The following is a 27,480-nucleotide window of genomic DNA, read 5'->3' as shown; positions in this document are numbered from 1 at the left end:
AAATATATCACACACAAAACCGAAGTTACCCGAACCGAACCAAAACAATAACTATGCAGGACGATACCATTTTGAGTAGGTACGTTGTATTTATTACACTATTTTACACCTTTATTTGTATAAATTTCCAGCAATATTTTATCGCTTTATTCAACTTACGTTACTCTTATTGTATTTGGTCATAAGCAAAAATATTGTTTATGCTCTTAAGTATAAATTGTATTGATAACAATTGTTCGTTGTTTTTAGTTGGAAATTGGTCCTCCCTCGGCGGCCACATTCAGAAGTCGTTCACGTGACAGTGACGCAATAACTCAAGGCCACCGAAGCGATGTGACCTCATCAATAAAATGTACAAGGGGTCACCGGTCATCAGCTGGAGTACGTAAACACCATTACGTAAACATGAGGCTTTACCGTGAAAAATTAGTTTTTCGTGAAAATAAATGTTGTCATGTGTTGGAATTCTTGCAAACATGTCTTGTATTTCCAACAGAATAAGTTGAATGTTTTGTCCAGATGAATGGGCATGGCGCACTTCAATTTGATTTTGTTTTTACCCCCCCCCCCCCCCCCCCCCCAAAGAAAAAAAATACTCATAAATAAATAAAGTTAATATTAATTATATTAATGCATAACAAAGGGGTACCTTTTAATCAGAATTTACTAATAATTGAGTTGATATTATAAGTATCTTGCATTGCTGATTCACCAATATTTATTTAATTATTGAATCAGAATATCGATTGATCTATGGAACTTCGACAGGGGCGAAAAATATTTCCTAAATGCAAATACTTATACACATACAATATCAAAGAATTTATTTTGGTATTCTTGACACCCAGTTTATTGCACAAATAAATCGTATCCAGAGAGATACTAGAAACAAGCAAACACACCAGCTGTTCAACTCTCATAAAAGGGGGACTGCACTTAATTTTTATGAGCAATTTTGACTAAGGGGGGGTCTGTTCAGCCAAAAATCCACTTCTTAAACAAAGGGCTGTCCAAGTCTTTGTCCAATTATGTTATTAGTATTAACTATTCTATTTTCAATGTATTATAACAACATAATAAAACACAATTTAACAATTAAAAGAGAGAAGAAAAAAACAAACACTCTTGACATTGTTATGTTTGCAAGAAGAATTTTATTACAAAATAAAATTACAGATAAGTTTTGTTCCTTGGGATCACAGCTCCTAGTGACCCATGAACACAGACCACGAGTCAGTTGTAACAGGTAAACAAAATGTTGGTATAATAACTCATAGCAACAAAATAAATAAGCAAGAGTGTATCATAATCCATCTTAAAGAATTGATAGGCATGTGTGTCACTTTCCCAACGGAATTGCAAATTTCATTGCTTTGCTTATTGTAGAATTCATCGCTTATGGTCACTATCATCTGCTTACAGGGTAAGCACCAAATTTCTGCTTAGTAACATCATGGTAACATTAAAGAGCCAATAAAGGATTATCTCAATATTTCAACTATTACCTTTTTATGGCCAAATAGACATCGTAGATACCGGTTAATAACCATATTACTCTCAAAATTTGCATTTAGCAATAAAAAACTTGAGTCAAAAATGCACCCGGCCGCGCGGCTTTTTCAGCCGAGAGTCACAAACGGCTTATCCATTATAATGACCCCTTGACGCCAGTGACGATTTTCCCATAATTGGGTTTGAACACAGTTCTCCAGCTTTGGCAAACTGAGGGCGCTATTTTCCACATCAAATAGCCTCCACTGATGTCACGATTCCTTTGTCGCGCGGGTTTGTTTGACCCCGCCTTTTTCAGAAATTTGGCTTGGGGCGATCTGGAGAAAAACAATTTTTGCCATGTTTTAACGTGAGGTAAGAGACTCGTTATATTTTCTTTAAAGTTTCCTATGGACTCCAGCTATTAGAAAACTGTAATATCTATATATTTGAGATCATCCTTTATTGGCTGTTTAAGTAGTGTATGCACCTGCACAAATTCCTTGTTAAAAAGGCACTGGACACTATTGGTAATGACTCAAATAATTGCTAGCATAAAACCTTACTTGGTATAACTCAAATAATTGTTAGCATAAAACTTTACTTGGTAACGAGAAATACATTGTGAGAAACGGCTCCCTCTGAAGTAATGTAATTTTTGAGAAAGATGTAATTTCTCACTCAAATAATAAAAGACTCCAGCTGAAACCTTTTATTATGCATCTGAGAAAGCACAAAATGTAATGCAACATGGTGTTTTTTCTTTCATTATTCTTTTGCAAATTTGATGACTAAATAAGCCCAAATTATATCACAGGTTTGTTTTTGATGCATATGTTAAGATACACAAAGTGAGAAAACTGGTCTTGGACAATTACTTAACACGTCCAATGACTTTAACCCTGAAACACGCTTTCAAGGCAGATTATTTCTGCTTCTGTAAAGCTTGAGTTTGGGTTTTTTTTTGCTTACAGTGAAAAGAGCCATGAACTTGGGAACCGCTTAGAAGAACCACCATTGCTTCAATTTTTATGGTTTATAAACCATGATTTGTAAACCATGATTTTCATGTTTCAATTTTCGTGGTTTATAAACCATGTTTTTTAAATGCCTCAATTTTTATGGTTTATAAACCATAATGTTTAAACCATGATTTTTGTGTTTCTATTTTTATGGTTTATAAACCATGATTTTCATGCTTCAATTTTCATGCTTTATAAACCATGTTGGTCTCCCATTGCTGTGCGCAGCTCCTTCCAGTGCAGGCCAGAGTCCTGGCACGAGGTGCCCACATAGGTGGTTTTTGGTCTGACACAGGAACAGTGTCCTAAGGTTTCTTAGGCTATGTGCAGGTGGCTGCTACAGCTATGGCTACAGCTAGATTTCTGCCTCATCATACGTTTAAGTATAGTACGTTCTTACCAACACCCTAAGCAAAATTCGTAACATCAACCTTGTGCAATTTCTTATGATGATGTAATCACCCAAATGGCAGTCTGTAAAGCATTTGCGCAAGATGTATACAGAAAAAAAACATATGCCCCAACCCCAGGCTCAAATTTCTTTGGATCCTGCAGTACATATAGTTCAAGAGTAAGAAATGTAGTAAAAGTGGGTGAAGAAGTTGAGTGAATATCTTGGAGATTTCCCCACCCCCCCCTCCCCCCCCCCCCCCCCCCCACCCCCAAACAAAACACTGAATAATAAGTACCAGCTGCAGCCCTCAGCTTGACTTGGTGTCTTGTTTTGAAGCATCTGTCGTCTCCTTGCTCTGCCAAACATTCAGAATTCGTCGAACAGCTTTCCACGTTTGACTTGGTGGAGTCTGAAGGTAACAGCAAACAAAAAACAAACAAATTTTAGGTGAACTTTAAATAACACAGAAATTGAATCAATTTATTTCTTGTTAGTTTGATTTGTGGGACACATCACTATAGCACATTGTAGAGGTTCACAATGTGCTGTGGTGCAATCTGCAGCCAATATTAACCATATAAAATTGGCCAACACCTCGCTTAATGGCAAGTGCACTGGGTTCTTTTTACGTGCATTACACAACACACTGAAGACTATGGCTAAACATCCCATTCGAAGGACAAAGCAAGTATGGTTTAAATGTCTTGAAAGTAATAACATGGTGCTTATATAGCGCAATTCCAAAGAATGACCATTGCGCTCCGAACATAACCGCTGGTCACTGGGCCATTTTTTTTTTATTCCTTTAACCATCTCAGCTCCCTGGGGAGTATTTTTTTTTCATTCCTTTAACCATCTCAGCTCCCTGGGTAGTATGTAGCGCACTAATCTAAATCAATATCAAAAAACAATCTCCACCCTCACATGTACCCGTTTAACCCTGGGTGATTAGAAGTAATTACAGTTAATTGTCTTGCTCAAGGGAAAGGTGACATGACTTGGTATCAAAAACACGAACTCTACTGCTGACTACACCTTAGCTTGGGTCCAGTGAACTAGACCACTCGGCCACCACACGTCTAAACTATATTTGATAGTAAACTTTGATTGAGAATAACGAAAATAAATCATATTGAATTACTTTTATTTTTTTTCGCTGATGAACTTGTCTTGTCCTGGGTAGACGCTGTAATCTTTAATTAAATGCATATAATAACAAACCTGTGCAAATTTGGGCTCAATATTGGTCATTGAAGTTGAACCCCCCCCCCCCCCCCAACAAAAAATATATATATATATATATATTGTGGTTTATTATTTGATAAATATATATATATATAAATAAATAAATAAAATAAAAAAATAAAAAATAAAAAACACAGTCTTTGCAACGAATTGTGTGCTTTCAGATGCCTAACACCAGAGCCTTTCTCAGATTCAAGTTTAGGGGTGAAAAATTGCATCTTTCTCTAAAACTACATTACTTCAAAGGGGTCGTTTCTAACCATGTTTCATTATATCAACAGCTCTCTAGTGCTCTTTACCGAGTCAATTTTCATGGGTAATTTATTTTAGGTGGCATTAGAAAAAGTATACCCTCCCTTTAAAGCTCAAGCTATGCCTGTTGAGTGAATAATTTAATATTATAAACTAGCAACATTACTTACTGTTTCTTTATTTATAGCTGGTTTTAGAGCTCCGTATGTATCTGGGGAATTCTTCTTCAACATGATGAACAGCAGCTGTTGCCACATGAGCTCGGCTTTTGGTATTTCCTCTTCCCTCATTGGCTCGTTTGAAATTCTCTGAATTTTCATTGGCTGGAATGGAGAGGGTTGAATCCAGGGGCACCAAGACCGATGTTCCAGGGCAAGATTGAAGGAGGACTGCTGAATTTCCTGTTGATGTAAAAAAATGCCATCGTTAAATAAATATTCAGATTTTTTAAATATATAATTTGCTTTTATTTATTCCAGGTTAAACCAAGTTTAAAGGAGACAAAACTTCGGGGAAGTATACAACTTGTAACAAAATTCTGCCGTAAAATTCATGGACCATAATTATTTTTGATAACAAGGCGGAAGATACTGACAGAAATACAATTCTCAGATTGTTTGTTCTAATTAAAGATTATTCTTTCTGCATGAACATAATTGCTCCGGAATTGCAAAAGGTTAGTTTTATTGTGTATATCTACATTTATATAGGATTAAAACAGTCAAACGGTTTCAAAAACCAAAGGTATACTTTCCCTAATAGGCAGTGGCCACTATTGGTAATTACTCAACATATTATTAGCATAAAACCTTATTTGGTGACAAGTAATGGGAAGAGGTTGATGGTATAAAACATTGCGAGAAACGGCTCCTTCTGAAGTGTCATAATTTCGGGAAAGAAGTAATTTTCCACAAAATCCTGCATTCTAACCATTGGTAGTGCAATTATTCTAGTCACTGTGAAATCATCGATTAGGTTGGTAGGATTCGAACCCACAACCTTGTAATTGTAAGTCCTGCAGTCTAACCACTGGTAGTGTACTTACTCTAGTCATTGTGAAATCAGCAATTAGCTGGGTAAAATTCAAACCCACAACCTTGTAATTGCAAGTCCTGCAGTCTTACCACTGGTAGTGTACTTATTCTAGTCATTGTGAAATCAGCAATTAGCTGGGTAAAATTCAAACCCACAACCTTGTAAATACAAGTCCTGCCATCTATCCACTGGTAGTGTACTTAATTTAGTTGCTCTAAAATCAACAGTTAGCTCGGTAGTATTCAAACCCACAAGTCCTGCAGTCTCTTGCCTTGATTCTCTTGTTTAGTGATTCTCCTGTTGAGTCCTGACTACTTGACTCTGTGACCGATCTGGACTGCTGAGTGGCATCTTTGAAGGATGCAAAGTTCCAGAGCCCGGCGTGACGTCTGCAATACTCACAGACTAAAACTGGACAACCTGTTTGCTCTGAAAGACTGTAAAAAACAGAAGTGTCAAATATAATATTAATTTAAAACTTAAAATATAATTATTTGTTTGCCCTTACTACGATAGGTATTAAACACTGTACTTTCCAAAAGTTCTGTGAAAAAATCTACAGGCAAGTACCCGCTCTATGCATAAAGATCTTTTCTACATAAGGATCTTTACACTTAAATCATCAAATGAAGTCAACAAGCGGTCAAATGCCACTAAAAGTACCCAGCACTGCAGCACCTTGTAAACCATTACATGGTGTTATGTACAGTATTGGTCCCATACTTCAACAATGTAGCTCCACAATACCTTGCAGTACTGAATCAGTGATAGGTATAAGCGATACATAAGAAGCCACAACTATTATTGTTATTATTATTACCATTTTCTCCAGCCAAATAGAGCCAGCAAGCACACAGCCTGCCACACCGTTTTTTTTTCTTCACTAATGATGACTGCTGCATCCCCCCTTTCAGAAACCGCTTGTAGGAGTACCTTCTTGACATGATCCACGTCAAACTCCTCCTTCAAAAGAGACAGTCTCAAAATTAATAAAACAAAAATAATTGCAATACAACTATTGATTCAAAAACCTTTATTTTTTTTTTTTTTTAAATGAGAGATTACCTTACAAATAACAATAAAACGCTGGACGGCCACTTTAGGGTGGGAGCTACACTGAACTGATTTGGGTTGTCGACCAAATCAACGTTGCCAGTCACTCCTGGAGCTGTAATACTCTGTAACGATGTAGTCATGTAAACCATCTACAAGAAGCCTGCCTGGTAGAGCAGAATGCACTACCTTCCCAACTTATGGTTAAGTGCCTTGCTCAAGGGTGTCAAGACCGGTATTTGAACCAACACTCTGCTGCTGACAACGCTGGAGCTTGGGTCCGGAGAACTAAACCCCTCGGCCACGAAACACCACCAAATGTTTCCGTTCGTTCAAGCACCATGAAGTGAAATGATTCTCAACATTCTTTATACTGACAAGTGCTGATGTAAAGCTTCTTACCAAAGATTTTTATTACCATTAATTTTAAGAGTGACTCCGAAACATATACCTTCCCTATAAACTTGGTTTCAGCAACAGAGCTTGATTTCACAATACACCAAGATCCATCTCAAGAAGAGCTGTCAACTGCGATTTATTTGTATCTTATGACAGCACATTTGGCTTAGCAATTTAGACACAGCTTTTAAGCTAAAATATCAAGGTGTTTCAACCAAGAGCAACTTTAAGTGAGTGACTAGACTTGACCAGAAACTGTGACGTAGCTCTTGAATTTACCATATCGACCATGCTCCAGTGCATGTTTCAATATCTCTGTGTATGGTCAATCTCCGTGTGCTCTATGGTTTCTGGTTAGTCTAGACGGTCTTGTCAAGTCTAGTCGCCACCTGAACTTGCTCCAAATTGAAAAAAAGGATGTCTTACATCGTCCTGGAGTGGACTGCAGTCAATGTCTGGTATCCTGTCTCCAAGTGGATACAAACTGTCTACCCTGCTGTAGAATTCTTTGATGGAACTTTTGATGTCATCAAGTGGAATACTCTGAAATGACACTATTATTATAAGGGGGGAAAGGGGGGAGAAAAATCGTCATGAATAATTTAGTGATGTCATACCTTACATCACTTCTAAACAAGACCACCAAAGGTTAAACCTTGACAGGCAGAAAGTGTGCACAGGTCCCTCAGATGTATATTACTCAGATAAAATATACATAGCAGGCCTGGAATTACATGAAGGCCACAGAGGCTATGGCCTGCGCTGCCCTTGGTCTTCGCCTTAGTGCCCCTTCAAATGTGTTATTACTTGTAAAAGTAACAGTTGAGGGATAAAATGATCCCACCTGGAAAAAAACTTGGATATTAATCTCAAGTTTGTAAGAAATCACTAAGCATGAGTACAAGTGTACTGGCTGTCATCTCCCACCGGTAATATGTGTTTACTTTTACTATTTTTTTGAACGCTACTCTTACATTCATCAGTTGATCCTTTTTTGCATAAAATCAAAGTTCAGAAACCACGGCCAATCGCCTGCTGGTATCTTAGGAATTTTGTTTAGGGTGTGGGAGGCCTATCTTTCTATGCGCAGGTACTGGGGTGCCGGTATTTCCAAGATTTCTGTACCTGGTTTTGTTTGGTTAAGTTCGCTGTATTTTCCATAGTCAACTCCAGCTAATTTTCATTGCCGATTTCTTTTGTTCTATCCGTATGCCACTGTAAACTCCCGTAAACTCCCGTAAACCTCTGTGCATCAACATTACTTCCCATTGTGTTGAAGTGATTTTCCCTGGTAACACTTTTTCATCTGCTCCTCGCCGAGTTATAAACTACTGGGTCAATTTACACAATTTGTCTTCAACTGTTCATTGTTTACATCGACACTGGCAAAGTGGCAGGTATGGGTGGGATAGGTAAACAAGTCCCTTCTAAAAAATAGAGTTTATATTTAATTCTTATACCTGGTGAGGGGCTGTCAGGCCATGGACAGATCTTGCTGTGGGAACTCCGCAATGATTCTTTCAATTTACTGTAGGATAGACTATCTGAAATAATCAACATAATCTTTAATTACAAATTGGTTTTTAAATGGAAAAAACACACTCACAGATCCATAGAGCGCTTACATTTACTTCACTTGTCAAACTCGTCACAAAATAAAGTTTGGTGAGAATCTGAAAAATAGTTCAAATATTCAAACCTAAAAGCTTTCATTCTGCACTAGTGCTAAAATCAATAAGAAATATTTTGCATTGAGAAATACTATCTTTAAACAAACTTGTGTTTAATTTTGATCCTTAGTTCTTGGTAGAACATGGTGTAAAAAACAATCTAGAAACAAAGCTTTATGAAATTATTACAATAACAATACTATGTGTTAATTGTGTGTAAGCCAGAGCCTCCCCGAGATTGTGGACCACTGGGATAAAAAGAGATACCACAGTGTGACAACGGCTATAGAGAATTTATTTAAATAAGAGGTTTACTGCAAACCTTAGTCAGGGCTAGAGTTTTTCACTGGACCACCAGCCAAGGACCAGTGATTTTGGTGTCGGGTCAGTAAACACAAAACAGACCAAGTCCGATGGTCTTTTTTTTTTTTTTCAGTTCAACATCTTTGCCTCAAAAATTTGATGGTCAAATATTGAGTTGAGTCTCACAAATATCTTTCATTTCTGCTGAGTATCACCCATAAAACAGAAAGGAATCATCTCATAGTGTTTGTTCAAATAAAACAGTTTAGATGATAAATTTCTCATATTGATTCTAGTTTCTTCTCATTTTGATTCTGATTTCGTAAACAAAATCCCGGGCAAGTAAATTATTATTAATAGTTTATTTATTCAACAATATTTAAAAAAAATAAACACTGGCAGTAAAAAAACTGAACTGCGGTCTTAAAGGCAGTGGACACTATTGGTAATTACTCAAAATAATTATGGGCATAAAACCTCACTTGGTAACGATTAATGGGGAGAAGTTGATAGTATAAAACATTGTGAGAAACGGCTTCCTCTGAAGTAATTTTCCTCGAATTTGATTTTGAGACCTCAAGTTTAGAATTTGAGGTCTCGAGATCAAGCATCTAAAAGCACACAACTTCGTGTGACAAGGTTTTTTTTCTTCTTTCATAGTTATCTCGCAACTCCGACGACCAATCGAGCTCAAATTTTCACAGGTTTGTTATTTCATGCATAATTATTTAATGCTTTAACAATTACCAGATATGTCCAGTGCCTTTATGCAATGTTATCTTACATGACTCTGTTTCCCATACACCTGGCAGGCCTCCATACAGTATCTCTTTACAGCTCACACATTTAAGGAAGTCTTTGTCACTGTTTTCCCAGCCATATCTGGCACAGTACAAGGGAGACAGGTCTTTGGGTTTGGCAAACCATCCAGAGACTTATGATAGTTAAGGAAAGCTCATAAAGATCCAATTGTGTTGTTCTCTTTTTTGTGAGTGCTAGCTCTGAGAAAAGCTGGTGTGGTCTCGACATTTCAAACAGTTCACTCTGCTTTTCTACAGGAGAATGTTGAATGTATTACCCTGTGTCTGCTAAGCAATACTATTTATGTGCGAAGCAAGTTTTTGTGCTTACTTAAGATTACAGGCTTTGTGAAATTACAAGAGTAATTTGGCGATTTTACCAAAAAGGATATTAATATTACTAGTTTTACCCGTACACTGAGGTTTGTTAGCACTATCTACTTAGTACTTATATTACTTTGGTGGGACTAGAACCTACGACCTTTGCAATTCAAGAGCAGTGTCTTCTTACCAACTAGACCACCGAGATTGCCAGATAGCTAGAAGCAGTTCAAATCAAAGTCAAAAAAGGATATTGTGAAGGTTTCAACTCTGTCAAAGAAAGCTTCAGCATCGAGGGGTCTGACAGAACATCTTTGTGGCGTCTCTTGCTTACATGGAACAACTCCATCTGTGGTATCATTTGAACTCTGAGGACTGCTGATGCCAGGAACGGTTGCCTCCTCACCAGGCTCAATTCTTTCACTGTCAAGTGAAACTGTGCTGACATTTTTCACAAGTAAGAAACAGACCTCATTATTAACTTATTTGATTTTATATTCTAGTAAAAAAGGATTTCAGAATTGAGAGTCTAGATAATTTACTGAAAGAAATCACAATATCATTAAAAATCAATAAATAAACAATATCGCACTCACAGTCACACAGACAGTTGTTATTGTTGATTCTTTAAAATTGAAGTTGAAACGTAACACAACAGAATCAGATTTAACAATCAGCATGCAATACCTTCAGATGTTAACTTTTTTTAGTTGTTCACTCACATAATACAATTTTTCAATCACACTCTTTTACTGTCAAATTACAAGCAACAACAGTTTCAACAAAAGACATTTCTCACTCAATACTATACTCACAGCTGTTAATAATAATAATAATTATAAGTATAATACTATTTATATAGTGCCTTATCCTAAGGTATGTACAAAGCGCTCAGAGAGTGATAGGAAACAACAACAAAGGGAATGCAATCAAAAACCAAGAGGAAAACCACGACTAGACAAAGCCTGCTGCATTTAGCCAAGAAAGTCACGCGAAAAGCCAATCTCTGTTTGAATAGAACTGCAGGCCAAGCAAGGCGAGAATTACTGATTGAAAAAGAATGTTTTCAGAGAACTTTTGAACATGGTCAGAGCTAGAACTTTTGGTTAAGTTTGGAAGGGAATTCCACATCCTTAGGCCTGCGACTGAAAAAGCTCTGTCTCCTGATTTTCTGGTGGTACGAGGAATATACAAGTTGCCCTGTGAACGGAAGTTGCTCTTCGTAGCCCTGGTTTCTAATGAGTTGGAAATGTAGTAACAGACATACACTTCTACTGGGAGCCAGTGCAGCTGTTTGATCAGTGGTGAAGTGGGGACATGGTTTGGGTAGGAGAAGTTGACACGGGATGCTCTGTTTTGGATCTTTTGTAACTTGCTTAAATCAGATTGCTTGAGTCCACTTTAACAAAGAGTTACAGTAGTCCAATCTGGACAGTACAAGTGCCCTAACAGTGGCGTGACAGGCTTCAGCGTCGATGTACTTTCAGATTCTATTGATATTTCGGAGGTGGTAGTTAGCTGATTTGCAGACTGATGTGACCTGACCACTCATTGACATAGTGCTGTCGAAGACAACACCAAGATTCCGGATGGAAGTTGATGGGTGGAGTGTGCTGTTGTTTATAGTGAGAGTCAGATGGGCAAGATGTTTGTAGTTATACCTTGAAGAGGCAAAGAAAAAAAATCAGTTTTCTCTTCATTTAGCTGAAGCTTGTTGCTTCGAGAGCTTGAACAGCCCACATTCTGCATCATTGGGGATTTTGGGGTCAAATTATACATAGATTTTGATGTCATCTGCATACAGGTGAAACTTGACCTCATGCTGATGAAGAAGATCAAGAAGAAGTACAAAGTGAAAGCCTGAGGACCTATAACAGATCCTGATAACAGATACTGTCAACAAAAACAAAGCAGACTCAACGTTTGAAATTTAATCAAATCTCTTGTCTTCCCTTCCTACTCCCAATCCACTCCGTATCCGGCCCCAGCACATTTGATATAAAATTATTTCGCCTTTTTTTTGTCGGGTTCCAACAATCACTTATCAATAATGGTACGATCAATTGCTACAATTAATTTGAAGGGATTAATTATGAGAACGCCGTGCACCTTCGAAAACGAGCAAGTTATCAAGTAGCCTACCTTGTTGAGCTGTTAATGGCTCTCTTTTAACATCCCACAGTGATGAGACCGATATTAAAAGAGAGCCATTAACAGCTCAACAAGTACTTCTAGAAACTATAAGGCTCCTCCATGAGCCTTATAAGGGTCTAATATTTTGGGCATCCTTAACGCTATACGTTTTAAAAATCGGCGTAGATAAATTAAAGTTTTACGACTGTTAGCCATCAATAACTGAAGTTTCCTTTGTACTACACAACCAAAACTTATCCCACACACTCACATGCATTCATGATGCTTGTATTGCCCTATTGTTGAGTTAAACTAAAAAATATCTTCCAGAACTGCTCGGTACTCACTGTCGTTTCAAAACAGTACTCACTTCAAAACAGTATGTTTTCCCTTATTTCAGAACAGCAATGTTTGGTTTCAGGGGTAATCAACCAATCTGTTATATTTTCTCTCTAATGTAGACATATTATTTATTACATTTGTCAGAGTTTATTAACTGTCTGCAGTTAGTTCAAAAAGGGTTTTTTTCTTCATTTTCACTTAAAAGGGTTGTTCTAAAACCCCGTCGACCCAAAACCACTCGACGTCCGCCCCGTGTTCGAAGAATGTCCCAATTCCGAATTAATAAAAATGTTGCTTTACGGCCGAGTAAGAGTAAGTCCCCGATTTAGAGCTCACAGTGTGTGATCCGCGACACAACTTCCTTCCACGACTAGACTTGATATTAAGTCTGAGACTGCAGTTATATCTGCATCAGCCACATGGGAGTATTTACTCTCCGATTCCGCACGTCACGTGCACACCGATTGGGAACCCCAAAAACACATGTGGGCCATCGGTCGGGTCCTCGAGCTAGCTCCGCATAGAGCAACGTTGTCCTTTCTCTGTGGTGTAATACACAGGACGGGAGCGATTGACTGGAAATGGGTCTGCCTGATCATCACGTAATGAGTTGGCCGTAATCGTACTCGGGCGGTAAACGCAGGTTCCCAATTGGGATACTAATCTCGGATTGGCCAAAAAATTGCACACAAGTCATGGTTGAGGGGGTCGTGGGGGTTTTAGAACAACCCAACTTAAAATTATTTAATTTTGTCCCCATACTGGCACACCATCACACCATAGAATCCCTAGCAACCACATCAAGTGATCTATCTAGTGACTACTAAAGGAAAGGAGAATGAAACTCAATCTAGCACAGTACCAGATTATAATTTTGTTTTGAAATTTAGAGGTCGGATGCCGTTTCTTATAATATTAGACTCATTCATTTAATTGTTGGCATTATAATGCACTATCCCTATAGGCTATATTTCTATACCAAAATTCATCAAATGTTTGACTTTGACTTTAATAATAATAAATAATAACTTTGAGCATTACGACAGGAAACGTCATTCTCAGCATGATTAAGCCAGATGAAAAAACAGACCGTGAGTAAACAGCAGAGCTTCTGTCATCGGTGGAGCGTGCACAGTCTCGCGGTAAATGTGAATCAAACTCAAAGTTTGGGTTTGAAAACATTTATTTATGTATCCTCTGATACCCCAAATCTGCGCGTTACAAATATTCCTGCAGGCACTATTCCCGCCGCGTAACTTTTTGTTTACAATACGCAATGACATAGTTTTTTTATTTCATGAAAGTATACAACATAATCTTCAATCTCCTGCAAAGATGGGACAAATCGTAGCCTTTCTGGTTGATATTTTAGATAATCTATAATTTTAGTAGAAAATCTTACCTTTAGACTAAACACAAAATATGCCTCTGCTAAAATGGTTGACAAAAACACTTAAAACACCCTGAAAGTTCTTTGCGTTCGTTGTCTGCCATACTTCACTACTTCAATTACAAGATCACATGATTTTTACATAACAGAGGGGATACAAAAAACTGTGAAAGATTGAAGTGGACGTGCGCCTTATAGGCAAATTTCCAGAAATTACGATTTTATTGTAAATTGCACGTGGGTTAAAAAAAACACCCCAAAAACATCAGAAGCCTTATTTACTAAAAAATACACTCATTTATTATTCATAATTTGTTATAATACAATGAACTATGAAAAAACAGCATTTTAGTGTTGTATAACTTACTTTTGTAAGTTGATGGCTTCACCACAGACTGGCCGGGTGTAAGATGGGGGTTCAGCTAATTAGCCTGGTAAAACCCCAACAATTGATAGGGTAAATAGTTATAACTGGCAGTTTTGGCCTTCTAGTTTCCCCGCTGCACGGACTCGAGTGCTTAGAATAGAAGAAAAGGCGGCATAGAAAGGGTCCCCGTATTGCCGTTTCAAAACAAGTGCGTGAATTTATGTGACGCAAAACGTATGCCGACAAATTTGGGTCATTTGCATACGACGACCTCTGTTGTGCTTCGATGGCGTTCTACGGGCTTGAAATTCTCCTCTCAGGAGTCAGGCGGGCTATGACTTCGGACAAATAAAAATAAAGCTCAAGTCAAAGTTGTTCTTGGTTCTGTTAATTAAACTAAAATTCTATCTCAATTCTTCAGTGCGTGAATATAGGGTACACGAGGATACGACTATGAATGAGGGTGGACAATTGATGGTATGGACTGGTTGATAACATATCATGACATGTAATTGTAATGATGTATGACACCATGGAGGTAGATGACACTAACTAGCGTCATTACTCATATATACGTACGAGTAATGACGCTAGTTAGAATAATAAAATATTGATTTTAAGCTATAAACGGAAATAAAGTGAGGGCCGAATGCGGAATTTTAGCCTGGAAATAAACCTTCTCACCTATTTTCTTTGTCTGGACTGACTGGGTCTTTCCGTATGAACGATGAGAACAGAGCTTTAATCCGTTTTGCACCGCTTCCAGCAGCAGAAATCTTCCGCTTCTCCGCCATTTTAAATGTTTTGACTCACCCAAACCGCTGGAATAAAGAGTACTGTGATTGGTCTAGACTCGAGTTCGTCAATAACTTTGACCAATCGGTAACCGTAATGTAACTTTTAGTTTTAAGAATAGTTTCCGAGGGTTGTATTTCTTATCTTATTCTATGATGCCCCAGGCTGAAAACCATCCCAACTATGAGTGGTTGGGACTGGTTGTCCTCCACATTGTTATGATTCTGGGAACCATCAAGACTCAAGGCATACTCTATGCAAGGGAAGGAAACATTGACTACTTGACTTGTTTATGAACTCCTTATAGGCCTAGGCATGTTCAGTACACGCGGGGCATTGTAAATTATAACTTGCCGCCAGAGGGCGGTATATAAGATGAGTGGTCTACTCTCTCACAGCACGCGCACACAAGTCTTACCGTGGCCCAAATAATTCATAAAGTCTGCGCAAGCTCATAATCTTGCTTGGCAAACACAGGTTACCATACAACATTCCATAAAGTTTACACTGTTGCGACAGTGGTGGGCACTCATTTTGGCTTAGCAGAGAAATTAAGTTGTCAAGTAGTATTTTCTGCTCACTTCTAATTCTACCTCCATGCTTCTGCTAAGCAAAGATATTGTCTGCTTAAGCAGCTCTGTGAAATTGGGCCCTGATTCTTGACCTCCGCCCCTCCAATAAATAATAAAAATAATAATATCCCAGAATTGGGAAGGCATTTCTTCTTTGTTACTTTTGTAGCCTTCACCTCAAGTGCCCCCACCCCTACCTCCACCTAAGTTGATGTCTATGTGCCCCACTATTTCTTCAACGATGCCCCATCTGTTCCCCATCACCAATATTTTGGACTCATTTGATGATATCAAAAAATCGCACTTGTAAAATATTTTATTGTATGTGCTTGCTTTTGGCACCCCTGACGAACAGTCATTATGTGGCCAAAATAGGAAGATCGCAAAAAGGGCTTGACATTGCGCCATCCATCTCAGCATTCCAACAGGTTGCCCTGCCAGCAATTCCAACAGGTTGCCCTGCCAGCAATTAGAGTCTACGACATCTGGCTGGCTCTAGGATGCTGTAAACCCAGTCCTGCACAATGTAAATGGTGCACAACCAAGTTTGTTTCCTTTTTATCTATTTTTTCTTTTCGCCACTTGCACCGTCGACCAATGACGCCACCAACGCACCATCCCAGTTTAGCTTCCTTCGTGAGCTGTTTAGGGACTCAAGTCTAGTAGATCACTGAGGTGCTGTAGTTTTTGAGAAATGAGTAAAAGTAATAATTTTCGTCTCAGTTTTAGCATGTAAAAACGTATTAACCAGTTATGCTATGGTTTTGGTATATTGTCATAACTGGTTAAGGGGATTTTACATGCTAAAATCATTTTGGTCTCATGAGACCAAAATGATTTTGTGACTTGTTTTACTCATTTCTCAAAAAACTACACAACCTTAGTTAGTAATATTCGAAGGGAAGCTTTCCACTATCATTTTCTTCAAACCCTGTAAGTTTAATGTAAATCTGTGGACATTTTGAAAAAGTACCTAGTTCATGTAACATTTTAATGACTGTCTGCAATTCGATGACAAGAACTACTCAATTATACAGGTATATGATTACCCAAGTAAGGTCAATCCACAAGCAAACAAACAGACAAACAAACATTAATCAATAAGTAAAGACAGAAATAATATACATAAATAAAGGAACCAACAAAACATTGATTTTTTTAAATTTTTTTAAAAGAAATCTTCAGACATTAATTAATACACATTTTGAGCATACCAACGGATATGTTTAAAACCAAACCCGAAGGGGAAAAATATATCATCAATTTGTTTAAAAGCACTGGACACTATTGGTAAATTATTTCAAAGAAATTGTTAGCATCAAAACTGACTGCAACTGTTGAAAGCTAGTATAAAACATTGTGAGATTAATGGCTACCCCTGAAGTAGTTTTTGAAAAAGAGGTAATTTTTCACTCAAATAATCAAAGGCTTCTGAAAGCACACAAAATTGTGCAAATATTTTTTTCTTTAATTATCTTCATGCAACTTTGATGACCAATTCAGCCACAATGTTCACAGGTTTGTTATTTTATGCATGGATACACCAGGTGAGAACTGGTCACACAAATTCCAAAGTATTAAAAAGACATACATTAAACCTACACTTTTCAGGAACAAAGATAAATTTTACATAGATTGGGACTCAGACTCTGTTACTGTTTCTCTTCCATTTATTGCAAGACCTGGGCCCAAGTTCATAGAGCTGCTTATAAAGGCAGTGGACACTATTGGTAATTACTCAAAATAATTATTGGCATAAAACCTTTCTTGGTGACATGTAGCCATGTCAGGGAAATTTGTATAGATTGTCGAGGAAGACATTCAATTCCCATAAAAAGTGAAAAGGAAAAAGATTTTATCATGTCATTGTGCACAACATTAGGCGCAAAGACACCGCAGCAGTGGCGCGCGGCACCCAGCACTTGCCCGACAGGATTGGTCTAGGGCCTATAGACAACCGAGAGGAACATGACAAAAAATTCCTCTTCTGTTTCAACTTGGAAGTTTCATGTTTGAAAGCCTAGAAAACCCATTGAAAATTCCATAACTTGGAGAACATTGATCTAAAATATCTGATTCTTTTGAGGCAATACTCTGTCCTTTAATGTACCAGGTAAATTTTAGCAGTCTGTTGAATTTGTTTTGGTTGGTGTTTTCAAAACAAAAATACCTTCACCCTCCAGATCTACCATTTAATGCAGCTCCAAACAGCTCCAGTTGTAGTCACCACTGCACACTAGAATGTAGCCTTCAGTCAAGGCACTCACTGCATTCCAGATGGTTTACACTGAAAGGGAAAAGATGGCATCAAGTGAGGAACAGACTCTGCAACTGAATCATTGCAACAAATTGCAAGGAATGGGGGAATTCTTTTTGATTGCAGAAAACAGAACTCCTCAGACAAGTTTCTTGAGACATGCAAGTTTGTTGGTTGGGAAGTTGGTATTGTGGGGTTTAGATGGGAGCAATATGGAATCAAAAGGTTGTAAAAAAATTCTCTTTTTCACAATGTTGAGGAGTAGCACTTAAAGATCTGATGGAGTAGATGTTGCTCTTTAATGTATAATGTTTCTCAGATTGTGTATTCCCTCTGGGTATTATTATTACTGCAAAAAAATAATTGCTCTGGATTTCAGTGTATCTAAAATATGCAACTACATTTTTATTGACATTTTCAGATGTTTGTTTCATCGAAAACACCTTCATTTTTATAGGATTTAAAACAATCGTATGATTCCAAAAACAAAAGGAATGCTTTGCCTTTACTGAAGTAAGTCAACCTTGTTTCAATAGAAAAGTACTCCTCAAGTTTCTTGAGATGTGCAAGTTTGTTGGTTGTGAAGTTTGTTAAGATGGAACTAACTGATTACATCTAGATCTTCAAAGGGACAGTTTGCTCAGTTGAGATTAAGTTATTTTTAACCTCGAGTGGGTGGGTGTTTTTAAAACAAAAAATAACAAATTGAAATTCTTAAAGGCACTGAACACGTTTGGTTCTTGTCAAAGACCAGTCTTCTCACTTAGTGTATCCCAACATAAGCATTAAAAAACAGGCCTGTGAAACTTTGAGCTCAATATTGGTCATCGAAGTTGCAAGAAATCGATGGGAAAAAAAACACCCTTGTTGGACGAATTTGTGTGCTTTCAGATGAATAAAAGACTTCTGGCTATAGAAATCTTTTATTATTTTAGTGGGAATCTACTGTTTTTCTCAAAATCTCTGCTACTTCAGAGGGGGCCGTTTCTCACCCTGTTTTATGAACAGCTGTCCAATGCTCTTTACCAAGTCAGTTTTTAAGTTCATATTTGTTTTGAGTAACTACCAAACACGAACCTTTCCTTCAAACAATGTTTACTCTGAATTGCCTTTTACCATGAAGTCTGTTGTTGACTTCTACACCTGCATCCTCAAGATCAACCAAAGTAGCTCCAAACAACTGTTGTAGTCACCACTGCACACTAAAAGGTAGCCTTCAGTCAAGACACTCGCTGCACCCTGGATGGTTCTCACTGAAAGGACAAAGACTACATAAAGTTAAAAACAGACTTTGTTACTAGACATCCTTGCAACAAATTACAAGGAATATGGGAATTGCTTTGGGTTGCAGAAAACAGTTCTCCTAAGACAAGTTCCTTGAGATGTGAATGTTTGTTGGTTGAGATGGGAACTAATACATCATGTTTTCACAATTAATGTTCTTGTCAATTCAGAAATGGTAGAACTACTTTTATTATATGTCGTATCCTATAGGAAGAACTTCTCGTAAAAAGTTTAAATAATGCTTAACATGCAAACTTAGGGGCCATTACGAATAATCAATATTTAAAAATTCTGTTTCAACTTAGAAGTTCCAAGAATTAGGTGTTGCAAACTGCTTACCACCCAAAAACCTATGGTACAAATGCAAAACGTAGTTAATGGCCTGATGTTTCAACCCTTAAGCTGAGTCTTTCTCAAATTCCAGAAAGACTCTGCTAGGGCTGACACAGCAGTCAATTAACTATTTTTTGACATGTAGTGAGGCACTGACATACTATATCTTGGCAACAAATTGCAAGATCAGAAAATAACGATTGTTTCATCAGGAACAAGGGTTTTACTTCATATTGCAGGAACACAAAATAGTATACTCTGAAGGCAAGTTCTTTAAGATGTTGATGTTTGTTGGTTTGGAAGTTGGTTGGGATGGAAACTAATACTTCATAACTATTTTTAATTCCTGGCCATGTAGTTCTTCAAAGGTGACAAGCTGTTAAAAGGCAGTGGACACTATTGGTAATTACTTGAAATAATTATTGGCATATATGCCTTTCTTGGTAACGAGTAATGGGGAGCTGTTGATAGTATAAAACGTTTGAGAAACAGCTCCCTCTGAAGTAATGTAGTTTTCGAGAAAGAAGTGATTTTCATCGAATTGGATTTTGAGACCTCAGATTTAGAGTTTGAGGTTTCGAAATCAAGCATCTGAAAGCACATAACTTCGTTTGACAAGGTTTTTTTTTCTGTGTTATTATCTCGCAACTTCGACAACCGATTGAGCTTAAATTTTCACAGGTTTGTTATTTTATGCATATTTTGAGATACACAAAGTGAGAAGACTAGTCTTTGACAATTACCAATAGTGTCCAATGCCTTTAACTAATTTGCGGAAGATTATGTGGGAAGAACTTCTCCTCAACTAAAATTTAATATAAACTTTTGATTACTTTCAAACCATGCTGACTGCTGATGACTTTCTGCACCTGTATTCTCCACTCCACCAATGCAGCGCTGGTTGTAGTCACCACTGCGGCACACATTAAGAATGTAGCCTCCAGTCAAGGCACTCGCAGAACCCTGGATAGTTTTCACTGAAATGAAGGGAATGACACATGCAGTAAGCCCATAACACTCTGTTAATTTGTAATTAATTGCAAGAGCTGATACATTGTTTCAAAATTTAGGGTACTAGGTTTTGAATGCTTTATGCAAATGGTGCAACTATCTTTGACTGATGGTGATATCTACATCTTCAAAACTAAAGAACAAGAACCTTTCTTCAAAATATGAAAAGATGTGCATTGGTCTGATTTGTAAATAGCTATGCTGTTGTGGTATCGGAAATGGTAGAACTACTCGAGACTGCTGGATATATCGCCAAAGGTGCAGATTGCTTATAATTTGCCAAAAATTATGCGGGAAGAACTTCTTCTCAATTATTAAAACATTCACCTTAAACCAAGCTGACTGTTGTTGACTTTCCACACCAGCATCCTTCAGATCTACAGATGCAGCTTCAAACAGCTCCAGTTGTTGCCACCACTGCACAGTAGAATGTAGGCTTCAGTCAAGGCGCTCACACAACCCTGGATACCCTGAAATGAGATGACTTACAATAGGTTTACAGGGTGCTGTCAATCAAACCAGGATTACCAGGGGGGGACAACCCTTCTCTTTTAATGCATGGGGTTCTTTTACATGCATTACACAACACATGGGACCAACAGCTTTACGTCTCATCCGAAGGACAGAGCAATAATGGTTTGAACTTAAAAGTGTCTTGCTTATAAAAAAAAAAGGACACACACTCAGCTGATCAGAAACACCAGAGCTCGAGTCTGGTGCTCTTCTTGGCCACGACCCTTTGAAAAGTTGTGGTTTTGCATGAAGAGATAGAGTGATTAAGGTATTATCTTCAACTACAGAAATCTAACAACAGGCCTTGAAATGACCCCACCACAGCAATTGCTGTCTTTACTTTTGCTGTACTGCCCTTTGCAAACACAAATCTACATTTTCCTCATAGAAGTGCCCCATACCAGATGAAATTTGAAGAACTCCTTCAAGAGCAAAAAACAATACCTGTAACAATTTATGTTAAAGCAAATTGTTTGCCTTGTGGAATTACAATTGATGTAATACTTTTGACTACCAGATCCAACTAAAAGGTTAAGTTGTTTGAGAGGTTGCAATATTGTAACTGTAATAAAAACATGTTTTTTTGAGTTGTTTTTTTTAACAAACTAGAATATTTGAAATTGTTATGATTTTCCAAATGTCATAGTTTGAGTTGAGTATTTGTTCAATTAACTAAGTAGTTTCAGAAACTCCTATCTTTCATAATCTTATCCATTACCAAACCTTGTGTGAGACCACAGTCCCTGTGGGTAAACATCACTTCATCAGCTGCAAAAGCAAGTTCAGTCACTTCAAGATTGGAAAACATCACCTGCATACTTGGGAAGAAAACTATCTAGAAAGGTTAGCATTTGGGGGTCACATCATGCCATAGTGTGATTTACACCACGAGTTAACCCTGAGACCTTACCAAACCTGTCATTATGTATGGTGCCCATGAGTTAGCAACCAATGCCCAATCACATGTCATTGGCATTAGGAAGAATCGGTTATACTGTGAAAAACAAAAAAAATATTATTGGCTGAAAAGGAAGAAGTTAAAAACCTGCAGAAATAAGAGCTGCAAAAAATGGTTAGAATTCAGCTGTGGAGAAAAAGTGTTAGTTTCTTTCTCACTTACCAATACTTTACCTGTCCTAAATAACTCATTGACCCCTGATCATCAGTGACATCGAAGGGAGAATCATCATCGTTAACCATGGAGCTACCAATATGCAGTAAACCTGGTAGAAAAGGGAGTTAATCTTATCTCTAGGCCAACACTATTATTAACTCTAGGCCTACACTTACCACTAATACATACCTTCAGGAATCAATGACATCAGTGTTCTCAGTGGTTGTTCTCTCTCTGTTTCATCATGGAGAAGGAAATATCCTGCTCTTGCTGTTTCATCTTTTTCTTTTCCTGTTGTTTCATCTTTTTCTCATTTTTTCTTTTAACGCAGCGCTCAAAAACTTACTCATTGCAGTAGTTTGGGTACCAACGGCTATGAACAGATTTGTTTAGGTGGAAGTTAAACTGCTTTTGTTACAACTCGTTTTTAGTTTATTATTTCATGACAACTTTACTAAGTTTGTGTATGTTGTATTTTGTTTTACTACAAAGAATGTTTAAGGGCTTTGGGTCATATACTCATATAGTTACACATTCAGAATTGATGAATGCTGTCATTATGAATATTATGTATATTAATTTAGTCTGTATAAATTGCCTTATATTAAATATTCCTAAATCAAACATGGATTACCAAAATGAATGCAGATTGGACAAGAATAATCTAATTTCAGATTTTGTCACTCCTATAGTCCTATAGTATGAGAGGGGGTTCTTTAGGTTAAAAATCTACACCACCGATAACTGATGTAATGATGATATTAGGAGTATGTAAATATACATTTAGCCTGTCTAAAATGTTTATTATACTCCTAAATCAAACATTGATCATCAAAAAGAAAAAGAAGGAAGATTTTTTAGGGAAGATCCACCAAATTTAACTTTGAACTTATTTGGATTTTACTCTCAAAACTGTAGGACGTGGCCCTAAACCTAAAGATATTTATTTTGATTTACAAAAAATTAATCATGACAATTGTAATTAAACATGACAACTGACGACTTTGAAGTTTCAACCCCAAGAAATTTCCAGAAAGATTTGTCTTCTAATTAAAAAGCATCATTAGCTTCGACCAATATGCAAAACAAGAAATACCAAGACAGAGTGAAGTCACATTGAAAGCACAACAAAAAATGTGGGACAACATCAACAAGTTCGTCGCTGATTATCTGGTGGGGACAGGGGCTGTTAAACTTAAATAAACAAGGGTGGGAACCTGCAAGAAATGGGTTAGATCTTCGCTTACCGTCTTCACACTCTTGTCTTTGTCTTTCATTGGACGATATCCAATGCCACATCCCCATACCACACAATCCATAGATAACTCTCACCAGACAAGTCTATCAATAGTTAGCACAGGAAATGTTCTGCCTTGAATCTTGACTTGAACACGGCAGCTCCGCGGTCTGGGTGTGCCTCTCATCGTTCCCCGACTCGGTCCACATCAGTCAGCAAGGCACGGTTACCTGGTTACAGCTTCTTGACGAAAGGTACAGTTGAAAAACAACCCCTATCCTCAATGCTACAGTTCTATTTTTTCTGAAGGGGTTTGATAAGGTTAAGTTTCAAACGTAGGCGTTGAGGTTTTGTGTATTAATGTTCACCAACATTCAAAAGATATTGTTAGAACAGCTGTAGTCTATGTTCGACATCACATGGCTTCGGTCGTGCATCTTTTACACTGCAGTCAGTCCGCGTTCAGTTGTCACGGAGCACTCGCGTGCTCAAAATTGAAGTTGAATAATTTAATATTGTCTAATAGTTCACTTCTATAAAGTTTGCAGTCCAAGTTAAAGTTAACTCCATGGAACTCACGATATGTACTGAAGGCCCAACAGTGATTTTTTCTTCAATCTGCAATTTTTGTAAAAACAAAAATTCTTTCTTGCAAGTGAAAGAATTGCTCACCACTCTCTCTGTCCATCCTTTCTCTATGCTCAGCAAACTCCATGGTCTTAGTCGACTGTGTCCTTCAAAACAACCAAGGTTATCAAATGCTGCAACAATTATTGTCAATATTTCATAAGCACATTATCAGCAAAAACTACTTATTTTGTTCGGTAAAGTTCACCCAAAAGAAAACGCGACGTCGAAATCCAGCGCTGGAGCCCAGAGGTAGGGCCCATCCTCCATGCAGTCCACGCGTACTAAAAGTGGCGTGTCAAATTGTCGTCTGCCCACACGCGCCCACACGAGCCCACATGGAGAAGCATGGGCAAATAACTGTGTCATTTGCATAATTGCACCTGTGAAAAAGACAATCAGTGATTCTGATTGGATAATTACACATGTTGAAATCACCTGATTGGAGGATCCAACTCTTGAGAATAACAACCGCCCACGCGAGCCCACATGGAAAAGCAAGCGCAAAATAATAACTGTGTCATTTGCATAATCACGCCTGTGGAAAAGACAATCAGTGAATCTGATTTGATATTAACACCTGTTGAAATCACAATCGGTGAATCTGATTGGAGGATCCATCTTGAGAATAACAAACTCGCGTGTGTTCACTCTGCCCATTTCAACTGCGCACGTTACCTTGATTATCATGGGATTTCGATGCTTATACGTGAATAAGTAATAGCGTAATAACGAGCAATTGAATTTTGTTGTATACCGTATACAAGGGATAGGCTTGAGCATATTACGAACATGGACAAATTGGGACGACAACATCTTGCAATCCCTGGTGCGAGAATGTTTTTAAATAAAGGGAAGTGGGGCTGAGTGGAAGACTTGGGGCAATTTAGTGTATAGAAACATTCATTTGCACATTTTTATACACAACAATGTGGTGTAGGAGGGGATGGGTGTAGGCTGGAGGGGGCTCACCCCAACCACAACAGAATAATTTCTGAAAAAGCATGCTTCAGAAGTTGTCCACACACTGGCCCCAATTTCATAGAGCTGCTCTAGCAGATGTTCAGCTCATTTCTGTTTCAGCAAAGATATATTAATCAACATTGTCTACTTAAGCAGTTCTGTGAAATTTTGCCCTAACCTCCTCTAATAAATAATAATAATAATATCCCAGGAATGGGGAGGGATTTCTTCATTCCCTTTAAATATTAGTATGTTACTTCGTAGCCTTCACCTCAAGTGACTTTTCAACAACAACTTTTTTCACTCCAAATTTTGTCAAATGCTTTGGTTTCACCAAACTCAGTCCATTTTTCTCTCGACCGAATAACAACACGTCTAGCCTTTGATTCATAAATATTGCTTTCAGTTTACGATGTTTTTTCTTCAGAGTCAATTAGTTCTTCAGTTGGGTTACAAAAGTAATATTTTTCACAACAGTCATATTATTAAGCAATTTGTTTCAGATTGTTGTTTTCTAGAACCAAACTAAATAGTTTCACCACGGATCTCACTGTTAATAATTTTCCACAGTGTGTTTAGGTTAGCTGAATGATTCATCAACATTTATTTGATAGAATCGCGGATTTCTTTTTTTGCATAAGTCAGATCTGAAAAAGGGAGATGTATCAATTTTCCCAAAACCCTTACCCCTTTGCTCACACGATGTATTAAAGGCAGTGGACACTATTGGTAATTGTCAACGACTAGCCTTCACAGTTGGTGTATCTCAACATATGCATAAAATAACTAACCTGTGAAAATTTGAGCTCAATCGGTCATCACAGTTGCGAGATAATAATGAAAGAAGAAAACACCCTTGTCACACGAAGTTGTGTGCGTTTAGATGGTTGAGTTCGAGACCTCAAGTTCTAAACTTGATGTCTCGAAATCAAGTTTGTGGAAAATTACTTCTATCTCGAAAACTACTCCACTCTAGAGGGAACCGTTTCTCACAATGTTTTATACTGCCAACCTATCTCCATTACTCTTTACCAAGTGAGGTTTAATGCTAATAATTATTTTGAGTAATTACCAATAGTGTCCACTGCCTTTAATAAAGAGGAGGGGAAATACTCACAACACACATGTCTCATGTACAATTTGTGACCGGTGTTTTGGGCCCCCAAAAACTACTAAGCACAGGGAAATCTTGCTTAGCATTATTCGTGAGGGGGGGGGAGGGGGTGGTTTTGCGGGTGGATGAAGGGAGTCAATTTTAAAGCTCACGGTGGGTTGGGGGTTACGGGATGGGGTGCTCCGCCTACCATGGCCTAACCAAGGCATTATGGCTACTATATTAGAATCCATAAGAATCATAAGGCATGAAAGTAAAACACCCCACCCCCCTTGATGCACTCACACTTCATAACAATCCGTTTCCCCCCATTAAAGACTAGTAATGTTTGGTTTCAGGAGATAAGAAACCAATCTATGATATTTTCTCTTTATTGTAGACTTAATATTTATTACGCTTTATCGGAATTTATTACAGTATGCAGTAACAAAATAAAAAAATAAATTGTTGTTATTTTCACTTAAAATATTTTAATATTTTCCCCAGATTTGCACACCATAGAATCCCAAATAGTAACCACCTCACGTGATCCATCTAGTGACTAAAGCAGAATGAAACTCAATCTAGCAGATTGTAATTTTGTTTTGAGCTTTCGAGGTTGGATGATGTTTCTTTGACCCATTTGAATGTTGGCATAATAAATGCAATAGTGATTAGTACCGAAAATCAATCATTTTATAAATGTTTGAGGATAACCAACGACAGGAAACTTTATTCTCAGCATGATTAAGCCTGATGAAAATACAGACCGTGAGTAAACTGTATAGCTTCTGTCACCGGTGCAGCTTGCACAATTATTTCGCGGTAAACGGGAATCAAAGTTGGGGACCGATAGGAGGGTCGATAACGTATGACGCTACGATAATTTCTGAAACAGGGCTAAGCGATCTCAAGCACAAAAGAAGCTATGCAAAACAAATTTGTCAAAATGTATACTAGAATAAATTTATCTTCCACATTGTTTTGGGTTCAAAGCGATTGAGACTCAAAGGAAGGAAACAATGACTACTGTATTTATTTAGAACTCTTTGGTGTTCAGTCCAAGGTCCATAGTTCATGAGACTATAGAGGGCGGTATATAAGATAATTAATGGTGTACTCCCAACATAGGGGTTTGTTAAAAGTTGGGCGGAACGGCAGTGGACACTAATTACTCAAAATAATTATTAGCATAAAACCTTACTTGTAACTTGGTAACGAGTAATGGGGAGAGGTTGGTAGTGTAAAACATTGTAAGAAACAGCTCCCTCTGAAGTGGAGTAGGTTTAGAGAAAGAAGCAATTTTCCACGAATTTGATTTCGAGACCTGAAAAAAGTTTAGAATTAATTTGAGGTCTCGAAATCAATCAAGCATCTGAAAGCACACAACTTCGTGTGACCATAGTTATCTCGCAACTCCGACGACCAATCAAGCTCAAATTTTCACAGGTTCGTTATTTTATG

General features: G+C 37.7%; 1 protein-coding gene and 1 long non-coding RNA gene across 3 annotated transcripts; both read right to left on the bottom strand.

The window, feature by feature from the left end:
* Positions 1 to 3,175: 3,175 nt before the first annotated feature.
* On the bottom strand, positions 3,176 to 23,566 carry LOC117307116 (NIPA-like protein). 2 transcript variants are annotated; one of them, XM_033791776.1, is made up of 9 exons: positions 23,344 to 23,566; positions 10,240 to 10,421; positions 9,649 to 9,799; positions 8,352 to 8,435; positions 7,318 to 7,445; positions 6,260 to 6,402; positions 5,711 to 5,876; positions 4,575 to 4,805; positions 3,176 to 3,316 (listed from the first exon to the last, which is right to left on the bottom strand). In XM_033791776.1, exons 1-9 carry the CDS (start codon positions 23,399 to 23,401, stop codon positions 3,215 to 3,217), a joined length of 1,245 nt encoding a protein of 414 aa, XP_033647667.1. In that variant the 5' UTR covers positions 23,402 to 23,566; the 3' UTR covers positions 3,176 to 3,214. The 2 variants fall into 2 exon arrangements, with proteins under 2 accessions (XP_033647667.1, XP_033647666.1); XM_033791775.1 differs by lacking the exon at positions 23,344 to 23,566 and adding an exon at positions 14,902 to 15,324 and having other exon boundaries at positions 10,240 to 10,426.
* LOC117307117 lies at positions 20,297 to 22,422 on the bottom strand. The gene is made up of 3 exons (XR_004521029.1): positions 21,706 to 22,422; positions 20,797 to 20,939; positions 20,297 to 20,435 (listed from the first exon to the last, which is right to left on the bottom strand). It is a non-coding gene; the product is annotated as an uncharacterized LOC117307117 (long non-coding RNA).
* Positions 23,567 to 27,480: the final 3,914 nt, after the last annotated feature.

Source organism: Asterias rubens, chromosome 2 (assembly GCF_902459465.1).
Source record: "Asterias rubens chromosome 2, eAstRub1.3, whole genome shotgun sequence".
NCBI classification, from domain to species: domain Eukaryota; kingdom Metazoa; phylum Echinodermata; class Asteroidea; order Forcipulatida; family Asteriidae; genus Asterias; species Asterias rubens.
This window is presented reverse-complemented; position numbering and strand designations above follow the sequence as displayed.

Coding starts and splice junctions, on each gene's coding strand:
- LOC117307116 (XM_033791775.1), bottom strand. CDS start 15,011: ATGGCGGAGAAGCGGAAGATTTCTGCTGCTGGAAGCGGTGCAAAACGG. Junction 8,436..9,648: donor TGTATGGGAAACAGAGTCAT/GTAAGATAACAT, acceptor TGATTATTTCAG/ATAGTCTATCCTACAGTAAA. Junction 4,806..5,710: donor CACTAAACAAGAGAATCAAG/GCAAGAGACTGC, acceptor TTACATCAACAG/GAAATTCAGCAGTCCTCCTT.